Source organism: Azolla caroliniana, unplaced genomic scaffold, assembly GCF_043228905.1.
Source record: "Azolla caroliniana isolate FFs.n. ecotype wild unplaced genomic scaffold, voAzoCaro1.0.p SCAF_1, whole genome shotgun sequence".
Taxonomy (NCBI): Eukaryota; Viridiplantae; Streptophyta; class Polypodiopsida; order Salviniales; family Salviniaceae; genus Azolla; species Azolla caroliniana.
The window spans coordinates 24,789,587-24,807,603 of NW_028230436.1; the positions used below are offsets into that span (position 1 = coordinate 24,789,587).

An 18,017-nucleotide genomic window follows, 5' to 3' on the forward strand; every position below is an offset into this window, starting at 1 on the left:
GGTATTATCGCACGGGCGTGCCATGTGTTGGCCGGTTAGGCTAAAGTATGAAAGCGGAGCCGGTTTTGGGATAAAGGGAGTTGTAATAAGAATGAATTATTATAATTATAAGATCGAACGGATGGACCCGGAATTGGTATGCCGATCTAGATCCGGACCGGTTCGTAGCCGGTTGCCGGTTGGCACCGGTTTGTAACACAACCGGATACCTATAAAAGGATCCGGATATGATGTAAACAGAGACAGATAATGAATAGAGGAATGTTGTTATTTTCATATCTTGTCTATCCTATTATTTCCGTTCTGTGCTTAATAATGTTTATTCTACGCGCGTAATTAATCGATCAGGATAACAATTGGAAGAGGGACGACTTTGTGTTACGGTCCTTCCATCCCTTACCGTACCACCCCTTTGGTGAAGTGTTCCAGAAGGACACCCTGTGTTAGTGGCTTGTCCAACCCAGGATTAACAATAATAACGTTTTCTTAATATGTAGATGTTGTGTATTAATACTCGATGCCTTATTGTCTCTACTAGAAATCGTGTCGAGGCAAGAAACCAGGAGAAGTCAAGGATATACACGACTTCCCAACATCCTTCCTTGCACATCTCGAGAGAGCCAGAAAAGAAAAAGAACCTTGCTTAGTCAAGGTATATGAAATGGAAGAAGATAGCTCTTTCAAAAAAATTAGCCACAAGAAAGAAATTACGAAAGATCTCTACTATTATGTGATTTGTGGTGACATCGTTGAGATGATCCAGAAAGTGCCAAAGAAAGAATATACACTATTGATTGCAGATATTCCTTATGGATTTCGAATGGCTGGATCATCATATGATGATGAACCTTTTAGGTTCAAACAATTAGAAAAAATGGTTAAGGATTTTGCTGAGCTAACGATTGCATCCTTGTGGAGGATAGTCGTGTTTCATAGATGGACCAAGGGTACTCGGTAGCTCAAGCGTTGAGAACTCGTTTCCACGACATCAAGAACCTTGCTTGGTAAGGATTATTTATAAGAGTCATTCAGCATACCTTCGTTCCTAATTTATTGAATCTATTCTTAACTCTCCCAATATTTGTTATAGGATAAAAGCCAACGTCAATAGAGGACCAACCTTTCGGTTCGTAAATGCCATTGAGTACATTACAATTGGCTCCTTCAATGAAATAAAGAAACAAAGAATCAAGGAGCATTCTAATGAAGTCGGAGTTTCAAACCTGCTGGAATAAAGAAACAAAGAATCAATGAGCATTCTAATGAAGTCGGAGGTCCAAACCTACTGGTATATCCAACTGTCACATGGAAATTGCGACATGTCACCATGACAGAATGGGGACTTGTCGACCCATACCAAAAACCTCAATGACTTATGATGCATTTGATCGAAATGTTCTCGAAAGAAGGAGATTGGATATTAGACCTATTTTCTGGCACAGGTATTCCTCGAACTAGGTTTACGTTATTGAGATAATCAATACTGATTTTATGGTTCGATAACTAAGTCTTCTTGCCCTTTTCTTTACAGGGACAACATCTGCATGCGCATTGAAGCTCTTCAAAAACACTGTAGCATTGGAGAAGGACAAGGAGTAGGTTATATTTATAAATATGAGGATTAAGGCCTTGTGGGAATGCCCAGACTAGGACGAGGAGGTCGGTGCAAAGCACATCATTGATATGGAAAGGTTTCAACCGGCTTCACGCGAGCCTATTCCTCCGTTAGCTGGGGAACTGGGGGAGCTAATTGAGCTTGATAACGACCTTATAGAAGATCTTACGGTTGCTCGGCTAACAGGGAAAGACAATGCACAAATAGCTGATGAGACTTCTCTAAGGGATGAAGAGGATAATGACGTTGATTATTTGATTGTTATGTAATAGAATGTTTTGTTGATGAAGTGTAAACTTATACTTGGTTTGGTGACTTATGACATCGGTTTCATCGCATCTATTGTTGACTCTAATATGGAGAAACATGAATTAGTTAACCTTAAGGTTGATTTCGGTCAAACTTTACCTAAACATATTATCCTCGTTGAATGGTCATCAAGACTGTCCATGTCGTTAATTGAGATCGGTTGTCGAGACTGTCAAACTGTCAGTCCATATATTATGGATCTTTGTCTTCTATTGCTGCTTAGAATGTGTAGTGTGTTCTTAATTATCAAACTATTATGTTTGTTTGTCTTCCATTGTTGCTTACATTGTGTAGTGTGTTGATAATGGTCGATGCACATTGTCCCATTAGTTGCACGACCTTGGAGTACACCTCTCATCAATATCCACATGTTTCATACTCTTGTAGTCCCACTAGTGTTATCCTTCAAAGTTCAATCCCATGTGAATCACCTAAGGATTAGATTAGATAAACTTTAAACACAAGTATTGAAAGCCTTAATAAGTTAGTTATTTCAATCACATTATCCTAAGGTTCACTATCTTACATTGTCCACAATTATATACAACGAGCATAGATTGACATATTCGCATTCGTGGGGGTTACCATACGAATACATACGAATACGCATTAGAATACATGAAAAAATATTCGTTAAAAAAAAAGAAAAAAAAGAGTTTCTACTTTTTAGTTTCTAATATATATATCATATAACAAAGAGACTTTCACATTAAATATGGGATATTTAACTTGACATTAAAAAGGAGGCTTACACTAAATAATATTTTTATATAATAAATGGAAAACTTAAAACTTTAAAAGTTAAAAGTATTTATTTTATTTTTAATAAATATAAAATAATAATTAATAATAAATAAAAGGTTCATTAATTTCCCACTTTACTCTCCCACAAAAATTGATATGTTTATCTGTTATTAAAAGGGAACCTCTTACTAATAATATGTTTATAATATATATAAAACTTAAATGTATTTGTTTTATTTTTTAATAAAACGAAAAATAAATAAATAAATGTAAATAAATTAACTAAATAAAAGGTTCCCATAAATTTTATATTTTTATTTCACATTAAAAAGGGGAACTCACACTAATAATATTTATCAAACTTAGATTTATATGTTTTAATTTTTAATAAAACAAAAAATAAAATAAATATATGTAAAATAAATAGAATAAAGAAAAGGTTCTCACAAAATTTTACATTTTTATCACACATTAAACAGGGGACCTCACACTAATAATATTCTTATAATACATGAAAAACTTTAAAGTATTTGTTTTATTTTTAATTAAAAAAAAAAAAAGGTTCATTAATTCCCCACTTTTTACTCTCTTGACATTAAAAAGGGGACCTTAGCCTAATAATATTTATATATATAATATATAAATTTATTTTTTTAAATAATAAATAAATAAATGAATGGTTCTGTAATATTCTTGGGGTCATTTTGTATTCCCGAATTTTATGAATATTACGGATGTCGAATATTACGAATTTCACGCATGGGTCAATCTATGGATACGAGTATGGGTCAAACCATAAATTATAACTCATTTTATTAGCATGGATACAATTACACCTCATATTTTTGCAAAACCTACCAAACAAATATAAGTCTTCATATGAGTGTTTGCCATGTCGCACAAAAGTGTGATATTGAGCCATTGTTGAACTTTATTATAATGGCATTAATATATCCACACATCCAAAGTTAAGTGAATTTCACATGTTCTCCACTCGGAGACCTATCATGTTTTATTAATTTTGTAAATTCTAATCAAGTTGTGGAACATGTGATACTACTGCATCCAATTTTTGTAGAGAGGGTATATTTGGATATTTACAAAAGGAATTTACATGTGGAATACTCGAGCCTTCCACTTGTGAACGCGAACGTGTTTGTGGAAGTTATTCAAGAAAAACAACAAAATTATGCACAATATACCACCAAAATTTTAATGTGGAAAATCCTCAAAGATTTATAAAAAACCATGAAACCAAGTCTAGAAACAATTGACTATCAATTAGTAAAATTCATACACCAAACTTCTATTGTAAAAAATTTCCTCCCAAAACTTAAACCCAACCAACAAGGCAAAGAAGAACACAAAAAAACACATATTGCGTGGCTAGTGATGGAGTTGGTGATGTCCAAAAATGTCGACGTTTAGTTGTACTTAGGAGGCGTTGATGGTGAAGGCAAAGAAATTGAATATGAGCTCTTGAAAATTCTATTCCACTCTCTAACAAAAATATGCCTATAAATTTCTCGCTTTTTAAAAGTGAATACACATGTAAATACATGTAAGTGTGAACATTCACATTGTATTAAAAATAATAACATTTATGCATCTAGAGCCATTCACACATGAAGACTCACAAGAAAACTTACGAAGTTATGAAATTCTAGATTGAGGCTTAGACCAACTTTTTCTTCAACATTTATACAAGAAAGGTGTTTGATGGATGATAGCATGGAGTGGGGCTTGGAAGTCTACCCAATAGTAGAGCATCTAGTTATGCTACCATATTTGCCTGAGGAACTAAGGCTTTTATAAGTTGTAGGACTTGTAACGCATCAGGGATGTACTTGGTTGGAGTCTATTTGTGATACCTTTTTGAAAGCGTGGCCAAGTAACATTTTGATAGACAAGCCAAAAATGTACTTTATCAATTTCAAGTTGAATCTTGCTTTGCAACATTTGTTGATGTATAGTGATGGCTGGTTTAGATGATGCCAAGAAATGCAAAACCATTGAGAAAAACTTTGCACAAATGTATGGTTCAAAGACATTTAGATTATTATGCGTTGCATGGTTGATGGTGCAATCTTAAGGCCGAACATCTTGATTAGTGTGACAATCAAATCCTTATTTGTAACAAACACAACTTCCTCCTAATCTTCTAGGGCCATTTATATATGGTAGACTCATTACAGTCATCTAGAAAACCATATGGGTAATGACTCGTGATATTGTCTAGGATGCTGTTAGTGAAGGGGAAAGCATCATACATGGTCATTACCTTTAATACTAATACTTGAAACATACTTGGATTTTGGTCTTCCTTTTTGGGTTGATGACTATCAGGCTCAACCATGTGGCCTTTTGACGAGTTGATGAAGTCGACGTGATGAAGTCTATCTCCATGTAGTTGGGTTCATCTCATGTTTGTATTGTTGGATTAACATTGTTTTCATTATGTAGGTGAATCTTATTTTGATAAAATTTGGGGTCCAAACCTTGCGTATCCTCATAGGAACAATCATATACATCCTTATGGCCACCAACCCTTGTTGGAAAGGAGCCAAAACTGTGCCCATTTCAAAATTCCCCTCTTTTAAGCCTAGTTTCTTGCATGCACTAGGAGATTAATGGTTCTTGTTTGAGAGCCTTGAGGCTTTCACCAATTGTACGAGTGAATAGGTTGTTGGGTTAGGTCCATGGCTATTGTGGAGTTACTTGGAACAAGATGCATAAGAGCTATGAGAGAAGCAATGATTAGCTAGGATTGATTGTGGTTCTGTCCCAAAATGGTCATGTATGGAGCTTCACCGTCGACTTCTTCAAGTGGAATATGGTGGTTTTTTTTGGATGATGAGGTCCTTAATCAACATGAAGATTCATAAATCTCTTGATTAAGGATGAGTGTACAAATGCGGTTGGTGGTAGTGGATTGGCCATCAACTTGTATATTTTCAAGATCATGAACTCAATTTTCAATGTTTTTTTTGCACTAACTTGATTATACTTGGATGTAGCGCATTGAGGATGCTAGCATAACAATAGCAAATTAATATTTGTTTATATGTTGATGTTTAGAGGACAAGACTTCATGGCATGCTTGTTTGCATTTTGAAGTTTGAACAATGTTAACGAAGTCTTTGAATGCGTCTCTCAAATGGGGGTACATGCATCGGGCACAAGTGATGTCTTAGTATTGCCGCGAATAGTTACAATAACAATATTTGAAGTAAAAAAACAAATGTGTAGAAGCACCCAAGGTAGGAACATTAACAATGTAGTCCACATCTATTTATAACATGTATTCTTAGTTCTATGCAACAGTCCAACTTTTATTGAGAGGTCATTGGGTTTATGGCAGTGCCTAGATACTCTCTTGATAATAGACAATTTACATTATAGTTAAAATAAACAATACTAATTAAACAATTAAACACTTTCCTAAATCTCTAGCAATATGGGGTTAACCATTTATCACTAAATAGTGATCTAGTACTAGTTACCACCAAAAAGACTAAGACTAAGGTGGCTTTATAATTGCAGTTTCAAGATTCCTTGGTGCTATTTTCTATGGTGTTTTCACAAACATGACAGTAGCACCAGTTATACATAGCACTATTTTTCGGCTTGTTCTTACATTATTACTCTAAACTAATACTACTATGTGGAGATTATTAGCAAAAGAGGTGACTAAGGGTGAAAGAATGAATTTGTCAGTATTATCTCTTAAAAGTCCCCACGGTCATTATCCATTGGCACAATCAATAATAGAGAGAAATGCAACAAATCAATGGTGATCCATTAAATGTTTTTGTTAAATTACATTTACATTTTCCAAAAATATAGAGAAACGTCAGAAGGTTAAAATATCGTTGAATGTTGCAAAAGATGCCAAACAAAAATGTCATTCCAAACGTCGGTAACCCCTGGCAAGCACCAATGCATACAATCCTCGTGTAGCTTTCCAGCTGATAAGGATGGGTGTGCATCTGCCCTTAATGAGCTCAAGTAAGAGATGTTGAGAAGCTGAAAGCTAGTACCTTGGATAGACTTTGCAAGATGCATATTCACAAGGGCCATTTCTACATTGGGGCCATGCTCTTCAGGAGAAAAGAAAGTATTTGCCTAAAAACAAAGCCAACCAAAAGTAACACAATACATAAGAACAAAGTGACAATTTTAAGGGAAAAACACCACAAAACCCTTACTTTTTGGGTATTTGACCAGAAAACCTCTAGCTGTCAAAATTAACAAGAAATCCCTACACAGTACAACCTTTATGAAGCTCATAGTTTTCAAAAACTCACAGTTATCCTAATAATATCTCACTATGGCCTTGCCTTGAAAGGCGATTTTTTCTCCTGCTAAGGGAAGGGCCAGTAGAACATTTAGGGTCTATTTTAGAGTAAGGTTTTGGTTGAATCTTTAAGGTTAAGGGTTTAGAGTGGTTTTAGGGTTTGGAAATGTTTTTATTATCAAGAATTGAATCACATGATGACATACATACCTCCTCTGCACTCAATGGTTTATGCCGGTGGCATTTACCACCCTCATTCCAATCACCACCTTCAAAATGGCGAGGAGATTGGGTTCGAAGAAATTTCAACTTGTTGGGTCCCATCTCGTTATCTATGTATGCAAGCTGCAATGGAAAAAATATATGTTACAATGCTTTTTAACCATAAATCAGAAAATATCACTTATTCAGAAATGACAGAAGTCTGCACTACAATGTCTTCAAACTATCTTAACCAGGTTTGCCTGTTATGTTGCCTAATCCTGAATTGACATAATTGCAGTTATGTGAGAAGGTTGCAGTTACCAGGCTCAGGCAAGAAGTGATACCATGTTTTTTAACACTAGGTCAAGGCCTTCTTCAGGTGATTTGGTAGGTATGATAGGTTCTCCCTTCTCAAAGAAAAGCAGAGGTGTTTTCACCGGATCAAATTTCTCAGGTGCCCACCACCTAAACATATAATAAAAAGTCTTTTAGGAAAGAGACCTAGTCCTTCAAAAATCAACATTATCCTTAAGAACGGCATCTCAACTTCTAAGAACCTTTAAAAAACAACATAAACCACCATGTCAACATGCTAATCTTAAAAGTCTTTAAGAAAGAGACATTCTAACATTGGAAAGAAAATTATAAAACTCTATCCCATGACATTTATATTAGATTGAAAGGTGTGTTTACCAGTGACCTGTATTTAAAACAAGTATATCATGAAAGCGAGGAGCCTCTTCCCAAGTACTCTGCGGGACATCCACATCCACCCTGAATCCTTCTTTGTAACCCAAGCTCTCGAGTTCACCACTTCTCTTTGCTGCCCATCTGATAAAAAGTTTAAAATCATGAGGACTTAAATAATTGTTTTCCCACCAATTTTATTAGGTTCACACCAAATTTCAATCTAGCATTGGAACATGCAAACTTAGGGTTCAATAAACTTAGATTTATGAGAACATGCAACAATGCCTTGCATGGCCCTTTAAAGGAAAATGAAAAGAAATTCGTTGAAGAAAATTCCTAAAAAATTCTTCTTCACAAGCACAATTACAATTTAAATTCTCAATTTTGATCTTGATTTACTGGTTGACGTAAAAGCATCACCAAGTGGGACTTTTGAGAGCTATTTCTGGAATGTAGAAAAAACTGAGAACGCAAACCTGATGGGTATTGGATATTATCCATGGAGACGCAAGAGTTAAGAATCAAGGAGCATATTCGTAAGCTTCATAAGAAATTGATTATAACATGCATGCCTGGTGAAAATTGATGATAAATGTAATCATACTGATACCCGTAAGGGCATATTCATGTTCCACTTCCTGCCTCTGAACAAGTCTAGCACAGAGCACTAGAGAGAATATACTTCATAAACTACGGGAATGGAGCCACTTCCTGCTTTTGAACAATTCGAGCTCAAAGACATCAAAACAAACCGTGGGAATTAGGTCACTTCCGAATTTAGGTTGACCAATTTTTGATGTTTTATGTGCAACATCCTTAAGCAAAGTTTAAAGAGGTTCATAAAGAATTATCACATTTGTATGACATTTGCTCTGATGAGATTATTATGCTATACGAGAAACCAAGCTGTGAAGCTAAGACAGTTACATATAGCATGTAGATTCTAGCACGATGGCTATGGCTGTAAAGCTATCAAGATTGACAAGTTGAATTACATACACTTTCATATCCAAGTTGAAAGGGTACACAAGTCCTCAAATAATCCTTGGACAGGAAATTACAAAATACCAATCTAGCATTGGAAAATGAAGACATTCTTCTGAGCACTAGAGAATCTAGAAAGTTTGAAACTTAAAAAACATTCTTTGGTGTTCAAATTTTCACTAGTCATGATCACTTCCAAACACAAAATATGATAGATAATCTTAGAACAATAACGTTCAGATGTGAATGAAAATACTCTTTATTGTTTAATGTTAAGCACCCATATTAGCTAATGGAAGAATAATTGAGTAGAAATAATTGAAAGTTGGTATAATTGATCTAGAAACTTCCATCATGTTATGGATGGCTACCCTTATCCAGTAGCAATATCATCTCTTATCTCATTATTACTTCCAGTCTATTTTATGTGATATCTACAGATTTTGTAAAGCAAGTATTTTATTCTTAATTTAACTCTTATAAGTATACTGTGATATAGTAACTGCTTGATGCTTGATGACTTCAACTACAAAAATTCTCTCTAATGACTCAGTACAAATGAAAAACATGTCAGCTTTAAATATCATGAGTTGTAGAGAAAGCACTGTAACATCAACTTTTTGTAAGCATATTTGGATTTCACAACCCTCACTACTTTCAGTTATCAAACATTTTACAAATGCCAAAATCACCATTAATATATGGAAATCCACAGGCCTCTAAACATGCTACCAGACACAAGGAATCAATGACCATAAAATGGAACTTGAAAATGTATGTAACTCAGCGTTGTTAACTCGTTATCACTGGACTTTAAAGGATACATAAGGCAATTTTAGAGAGGCATGTGCAAAATGCAATTTAAGTTTCTTGAAAGCGCTAATGAGTGCTCATGTATGTAACAGGACGGTGAAGTCTACACCAATGGAAATTCTGAGTACCACATAAGAGAGTTAAAAAAGAGTCTTTTGGAAATTTATCATCCCATTGTCATCTCATATATAAAATGTGAACGTAACAAGCTTCTTGGAATAGGTTCACAAAAACTTATTGTCACGCTCTTCCATACAAAAGGTATGCTCCAAATTCACCATTCACAAATGTTGGAATTCCTACAGAAAAAACTGAAAGGGACAATTATCCAATGACCATTAGCTAATCTGGACTTTTAGAAGTGTCGTTTTTTTTGGATCACATTCATGTATTGCCAGCATGTTAGAGAAAAATACTCTCCAGCTTATCAACACTCATGTTAAAACATAAGAGATTAAGTTTCCATGGTCCACGTGATTTTTGTGTGATATGTGACAGGTAGCAGTTCAGAGGGTTGTCATATTCTCATACACAGTTTGAGTTTGATGCACATAGACATCTCTCTAAGACACTTTCTAAGCTACTTGGATACAGCATAAATTTTGATCCTGGCCTGGTTTTAAACTTTTAAAGGTTGGATTATCAAAACTATTCTATACTTCCTGACTAATAAAATATTTGACCTCACTAACTGCTTTTCCTTTTTTTTCCAACATTCATTCAGAAATCTAGATGGATGAATTATGGTAGGATGTTTTTCAACTTCATTTTAGAGAAGAGATAGACACTCACTGCACATAATGTGCTAGCAGATTTGTACGATGATATGCCAAAGTCAAGTTGTAATCCAAGAATGTCATGGCTTTATCAGCTCCAACAGGACGCCATTTCCTTACTCGTGAAGAAGCTTGTTTCAGAGAGCACACAAGAGACACATACATGTTTCTATTAAGAGAATCACCCACAAATCCTGCAAAGTTTGCAAACTAAACAAATGTAAACGATTAAAGAAATTACTAACACTATCAAACCAAAAATCCTTAAAAGAGGATAAATAAATGCTGAACTCAATATATATGTATGTATGTGGGTACATATATATATATATATACCAACATAACTTGATTTCCCACATTTTCCGGAATGATCTGTCCTTAGTACCTACACATCTTCATTCTTTTGACAAACCTACACACTTCCTTCACCCCATCCTATTGACCCTTCCATATTGAGCCAAGTGATTCACGAGGAATTTCAAGCCTTTTATTCTTTGGGGGTTAGATTAAAAACATATTTTCTGTTTGTTTACTTTGTTTGACGAACATAAGAAGTTGTAATCATTACCAGGTCTCATGGACCATTATGGTCTTTCAGAAAAGTGAATTAATGTACTTCTCTAGTCATGAGGTTGTCACAAATGATATGTAGAAAAGCATCCAACCCACACAAGATCATCTAAGCTGAATTGGTGGCACTCCACATGATGGTAGTAACATTATTCTGGACAGTGAATCTTGTCAACTGGATTCAAGTCAAGCCACCGCAAATAATTACATGTAAGGCGTTTGATGCATCAAAGCAAATGATGATAACCAAACATGCAAAATGATCATAGTACCCACAGGTGATTAAGTGGTTCAATCACAACAGCCTCGACATCAATAGCTTGCATTATGGGCATAACTTTAAAAACTAGCTCTAAAGCTAATATTAATGGTTTAAGTGTAGGATAGCTATGAGACCAATTATCCAAGGACTGCAGACAAATCTATAAGGAGCGATGACATGTGGGAAGATGTGGTTGGTTGGGAGTGTGTTGGGATATATAAGGGGATTCCATACTCATTCAACCACATGCATTCAAATAACAATCATGGAGTTCAAGAAAACCTAGAGCTTTTATTTTTGTTTTAGTATGGAGGACATAATTCGACCATATTTGTAATCATGATTTATCTCATACGCAAATTTTGGCCTCTAGTAGACGTTAATATATCGTGTTCTCTCTCTCTCTCTCTCTCTCCAAGCAAGGATGTAGACTCTCCATTGAACACTTGTGGTTAAAATCCTCCAGCACTGGTAGTCACCAATCAGCTACACACAAACATGAAAAATGCTTCCTTTGGTGTCATAGGTCATATTTAACCTCGAAGGACAATAAAAAAATCTATCTACTGATCATATGCACAGCATTCAATGGTCGCATACAGAATATAGGAAAATATTTCTTTTGGATCGATAGGACAGTTCATATTTGCTTGAAAAGGAAAATTTACCTTATATGAGTCATTCATATTTAAGCAAACACACTATATGAAAAATGTTTCCTCAGTCAGCAATCTTATTTTAAGCTCTAAAGACGAATAAATAAAGGATGTATGCATATATGTGTGTGTGTGTGTGTGTACATAGATGTACATACGTGAATGAATGCAAGTTTTTTTGTTGTATGTATCAATGGTACATGTAGAATCATTCATACAATGCTTACCAATCCGTTTGTTCTGGAAACGTTCCAAGAAAACAGTTGCATTCAATGGTGGCAAATTGCAATCCTGGGGCTGCCACCGCCAAGTGAGGATATCCTTAGCATTAGATTTGTTATTGCGCAAGCAATTCCATCCTTTAAAGATATCCCTACAGCTCTCATTATAAGCTTCCCTCCTTTTCTTGTCAAGAACCCATTTTCCGAAGCTTACATCACATTGTGCATTCACATGAGACCTCTCCATTGTCATTTCAGCACTAAATTTCTTCCATTCTGCGTCTTCATTTGTACCACTACCTTTCAATTTTGCATCTATATTTATATCACTGTTCATCCATTTTGCATTTTCATCATTATTCCTTTCCTTCCATTTTGCATCTTCACTTAAACCACTTTGCTTCCTTTGTGGATCTTCATTTATATCCCTTTCTTTCCATTTATCATCTTCATTACCATCACTTTTCTTCTGTTTTGCGTCTTGGCGTATACTACTTTTCTTCCATTCTCCATCTTCACTTACACCACTCTTCTTCCACTTTGCATCATCATAGATGGAGGCGTGGTTTGTCGTTCTCGAGATAGAGTGCTCCCACAGAAAGCCGAAGAACCAAAGGGCGAGAAATGAGATGCAGAGGGGAGGCAGAACACCAGTGAGTGCAGATAAGACGGGAGATTTCTTGTGATTATGATCTTTAGTAGCCATGGATACTTCTTCTATTACTAGACCTCAGAACTTGAGCTCCATATTCATATCAATGCACAGATGTATGTATGTATATGTATGCCCATCGACTCTGTTTCTCTGAAAATGTTTTGAGAAGAGATACTTTGTCGGTGATCTCTCATTTGTTTGTTTTGGGATAAAAAATCATCTTAAAACATAAAACTTAACACTTCAAAAAATACACAAACTTGGACCTAACAAGAAAGCATCAACTTTAAACATAAAACTTAGAACTTAAAACATGAATCAGGATTGAGTGCTATCCAGATGATTAAAACGAAGGTTTAGGGTTTATAGTGAATAAAACTTTGTGATTAAAACAAGCAGTATTGATTAAAACTCTATGAAGATTTGAGATGATTTGAGACTAATTCCCTACACTCAAATACACGTTAATATGACTGTTATTTTTGTTGTTTAATCATTTTAGGTTGGTAGCTGGCGGTTGGGAGACCTGATAATTGGTTGGGTGACTTGATTAATAGGTTGAACAAAACTATATGCAATGAATCATAGACTTGAGATAAAAAACTCAAGACTAACAACAACATTCTTTGAACCACTCACACTTGAGATCCAACAAGAACTTCAGATAACTTTTTCATTTTCTAAATCATGGACCATCATATCAAAAACTTGAGATCCAACCACAACTTCAGTACTACTTGACATCAAAAACTTGAGATAAACAACAACATTGTTTGAATCATAGATTGACATATTCGCATTCGTCAGGTTTCCCATTCGAATGCAAACGAATACGAATGGGTGGTCAAGTATTCGTTTAACTCAAAAAAATAAAAACTATGTCTTTTTTAATTTCCTAGGATAAAAAAAGGAACTTGACAATAAATAGGGATAATAAAAGAGGGACTTGGGGATTTGACACTACTAAATTTTTATAATAAATGTATAACTTATAATTTATAAGTATGTATTCGTTTTATTTTTAATAAATAAATAAAATAAAATAAAGGCTCATTATTTTCTCACTTTTTATTCCCTCAAAATTTATGGATATTTTTATTTTGACATTAAAAATAGTACTTCAAACTAATCATATATTTAGAGTTCATACTAATCATATTTGTAAGTATAACTAAATTTTTATAATAAATGTATAACTTATAAGTTATAAGTATTCGTTTTTAAAAAATAAATAAATAAATTGATTAATTAAAATAAGTTTCATAAACTCTCTTGACACTACATATAATCTATTAATGAATAATTCTTCTTTTTTTGGTGAAATAAATTTATTTAAATAAATAAATAAATATTATATATTTTTTTTGCAAAACGAATGGGTTTTTAATATTCTTGGGGCCATTTCATATTCTCGAATATTCAGAATATTGCACATGGAGAATATCACGAATATCACGCATGTGTCAATCTATGGTTTGAATCAATCATTTTTTGAACCAACACTTGAGATCCAACACTTGAATTGAAAATGGGTAGATATTCCATTAATAAGGCTATTTGATTTACAATGTATGGCATTTTTGCCATATAGAAATCTGCTATATACAAAAATATAAGGCCATATTCACAAAATCTGCCCACCATGTGTAGTTGGAAATCCTAGTACCCTTCGTGCCCACCCTATGACCTGAATCCGAAGGAAATCCATGTCATATTTGGTGAACCACATCTCTGTGCCCTATCACTAAATACATATACGAGCACAATTTACAAAATCCACATGAGACATCCATTTGCAATCACAATTACAAAACTCTAGAGATATCCATCCAAGAATAAACTCCTCGACCAACATTTGTATAGTCTTCATCATGTGAAAGCCACAATCCCAACCATTTGGCTGAGTTCGGATGTGCATTACGTGATGTCGACCCTCCAACACGATCTCATGGTCTTTTGGTGCACTATAAATTGTCTGAATCACGATATCTGCAAGACTACGCCTCGTTATTTAGTGGATCGCGGAAGACTACTATGCTACTTAGCTTAGAAACTCAACGAAGATACATGCACAAGCCTTGTTACCTCGTGCATCTTGCCCAACCCTATACAACAAGTTTGGGACTTCACAATCTAGTGTTGAGAGTATGCGCTAGATTTGTCAGACCATATTTACAAGAAGATCGAGATAATACAATGAACTACATCCACATACCATTTGGAGGAGCATCTTCCTCGAATGATGCCATGACCTATATTGGGTCAAATAAAAAACGCAATATTGCTTGGTTCAACCTTTCTCCACCCTCAAACATGTTGAACGAAAACCTTGGAAACAAATCATCGGTAACCATACATGCATCACTAGTCAATAATACCACTAGCAATCAAAATTTATTCGTGACATACCTCCCTTCACTTGGATATATGTCACCGTTATCGCAATCAAACCACTCTTTGTACTTGGACCTGGCAGCCATCTACACGATCAAGCAAAAGCAAAAATCTAAAATCAAGTAAAACCTAAACCCTAAATCAAGCAAAAGAAATAATAAAAAATCAAGCAAAACCCTAAACCATAAATAAAACATTTTCTGAAATCAGTAATCAAGCACACCCAATATTATCTTTAATCAAGCAAAAGAAAAAATCTAAAATCAAGAAAAAGCTAAACCTAAATCAAGCATAATAAACAATAAAAAATAAAACATTTCCTGAAATCAATAATCAAGCACACACAATATTATCTTTAATCAAGCAAAAGCAAAAATCTAAAATCAAGCAAAAGAAATCAACCACACCCTGCAAAAATCTAAAATTAAGCAAAAGCTAAACCCTAAATCAAACAAAAGAAATCAGGCATACCCTGTCCCATTTTGGAACCATTTTCATGAAAAATATGATTTACACCAAAAACAAATTGCGGAAAAAGTAGAAAAAAATAAAATACATAGGTCCTGGGAATTAAGTAGGTGGCGATGACAGATGTGGCGAATGTACGTAGTCGACAGTTGTTTGGCTGAAAACCTTTTTCCTGGCAAAAAACCCTGACAATCTCGTTTAAAAATGTGTCAAGAAAATGACAAGTTTCAGGGTTTAATACAATAGGTTGGGCGGCCACATTAGATAGGTTGTGTGACCACACGTGGGTTGGGTGCCTTGCTTTGTTAGTTGGGTGACCAAACTTGGTTGGGAGAAGACACGCAGTTGGGTGACCACATTAGGTAATTGGGAGACTGAAGTGTTAGAGTTGGGCGACCTTTGACAACTTTTTTATTCGCACGCGCCCTCAGATGAGTGACCTGCACCGTCCAAGGCCGCGATTCCCTCACCAGACCTATTTATGATTTGGTTGTGGATAGACACATCGGGGACCAGGCCGGAGTTGTCCTCATGTTGCCATCCATTGGCCATGGTTCCTTCTAGAAATTGAATGTGGGTCAAGAGTGTAGCCTCCAAAAGCATTGAACCTTCAACCACAGCCAAACACAACAGAACCACTTACCAGACTGGGTTATGGGCTCGATGTCATAGACATGTATATGAAGTTAATAGTGGGAGGTAGTGTTATACATAGGATTGTATGTAAATGAGTGTATAATTTGTGATGGTACATGGATGGATAAGTGTAAAGTCTTCATATGAAAAGTCATGTTGTAAGTGTATCTGCAAGTGTGCACAAAAGTGAGTGACAGTATATGGATATGTGTAAACACATGCATATTTGTGTGCATGTGTGCAAATATAAAAGAGTGAATGTAAAGTGGGTGTAGGTTGTTAGAAGGGTATCTAACTACCCTACATGTCTCATTGTATTGTCTTGAATTATAACCCTTATGTACTCCGTATATAACCCCATCCATGGGGCATGAATGAGAATAGAAGAAGTTCCTTTCTAAATTGCTTTGTGTCTCTCCATCAACAATTGGCTCCTTCCCCTACTTCGCCATGTGATGCTTGTGTAACCCTAATTCTCTGCATTTGTCTTTCTTCTCCTTGCTCAGCTCCTTCCACTTGTCTCGACCAAGAATGTTCCCCCTCCCTCCTCTCTATTCCATCATCAAGCACTCGAAGCCTGTGTGCTCCCAATCAAAGGCTCACTAGTGTTTGTGTTGGTGTGTCAAGACCTCGAAGCTCTGTTAGCGGCCGAGTCCGGTTGTATCTCTCTCTGTTATAAGTTAATCGATTATCTTTGTCGGATCTGGATTTCTCTATGTTGCTGTGATTCTCTCTACTTCTATTCACATTCTCGTCTTCACTTCCTTTCACTTGCGTGCATGCCCAAGTCCCCGAGCCCGTGTGCTCACCATTCGGAATGCGGTAACAGGTCCGGAGCAGATTGCATGCGTGGGCCCATGTGCCTATGAAGATATCTGGTAGCCGAACCAGATAATCCCTTTCTCCCTCTCTCTGGCTCCTTGGTACAAGTCCCCAGTGGACCCGCCCCGTTCTAACACATACCCGTGGAGAACTACAACATCTTTGGTGAACCCGACGGGAAAAGGGCGGCAAAGGAGTCAAGATGCAGGGAAGCGAGCTCGTGGAAGCAATGGCGGTGGTTGTCGACTGCCTGGTGAATGCTCGAGAGAGAGTGAGTGGCCTCGACAGGGCCATAGAAACGATAGTCGGCACGTTGGCCTGATTCAACGATAAAGACATCTCCACCTACTTGGAGGTCTATAAGGCTGAAATGTTAATGCGAGACATCCTGGTGTAGTGAGGATTTTTGGGAACGGTGAGAAAACCGGGTGGAACGGGCAAAGTCGGCAATGTGCAACATGCGCATTGACATTAGGAAGTGTACATAAAAATAAAGAGAAAAGGGAAGGGTGCTAAAATGCATGAGAGTTAGTGAGGAATAAGTGTCATGTGTACATTAGTGCACTTGCATACGTAGTGGGGGTGTGAAAGTGAGGGCGTTTAATGTACCTCTCTGGAAATCAAGCCAAATATCTCTTCTAAAAAAGAGGAATATTTGATTGACTTTGTAACATACCTCCCTCCTTGGGTTATAAAAGGGGGAGGGAGTCTCTTGTTTTGGGGGTCCCCGTTTTAAGTTTTTCCTGTTTTTGTTTGTTAGGGATTGGGGTTCCATTTTTTGTGTCTAGGGTTAGTTTTGCTCGAGCTCGTATGCTCTGAGGATTTGGATTTTCTGTTCTATCTTCTGCACAAGGACTCCATTCAGTGCAGCGAGCCCGAGAGCTCGCCTACTAGAGACTTG

General features: G+C 35.9%; 1 protein-coding gene across 1 annotated transcript; it reads right to left on the reverse strand.

Annotated features, from left to right (window-relative positions):
- Positions 1-6,446: 6,446 nt before the first annotated feature.
- Positions 6,447-12,933, reverse strand: TBL13 (TRICHOME BIREFRINGENCE-LIKE 13). Its single transcript, XM_087327615.1, has 6 exons — positions 12,148-12,933; positions 10,449-10,626; positions 7,863-8,000; positions 7,514-7,634; positions 7,176-7,310; positions 6,447-6,793 (listed from the first exon to the last, which is right to left on the reverse strand). The coding sequence occupies exons 1-6, from the start codon at positions 12,845-12,847 to the stop codon at positions 6,530-6,532; spliced, it is 1,536 nt and encodes a 511-aa protein (XP_087183741.1). The 5' UTR covers positions 12,848-12,933; the 3' UTR covers positions 6,447-6,529.
- Positions 12,934-18,017: the final 5,084 nt, after the last annotated feature.

Excerpts from the sequence above, each read along its gene's own strand:
- TBL13 (XM_087327615.1), bottom strand. The coding sequence starts at position 12,847 with ATGGCTACTAAAGATCATAATCACAAGAAATCTCCCGTCTTATCTGCA. Across the intron at positions 8,001-10,448 it reads CTGCTAGCACATTATGTGCA|ATGGGCAGCAAAGAGAAGTG; the intron begins GTGAGTGTCTAT and ends ACTTTTTATCAG. Across the intron at positions 7,311-7,513 it reads ACCTAGTGTTAAAAAACATG|CTTGCATACATAGATAACGA; the intron begins GTATCACTTCTT and ends TTTCCATTGCAG.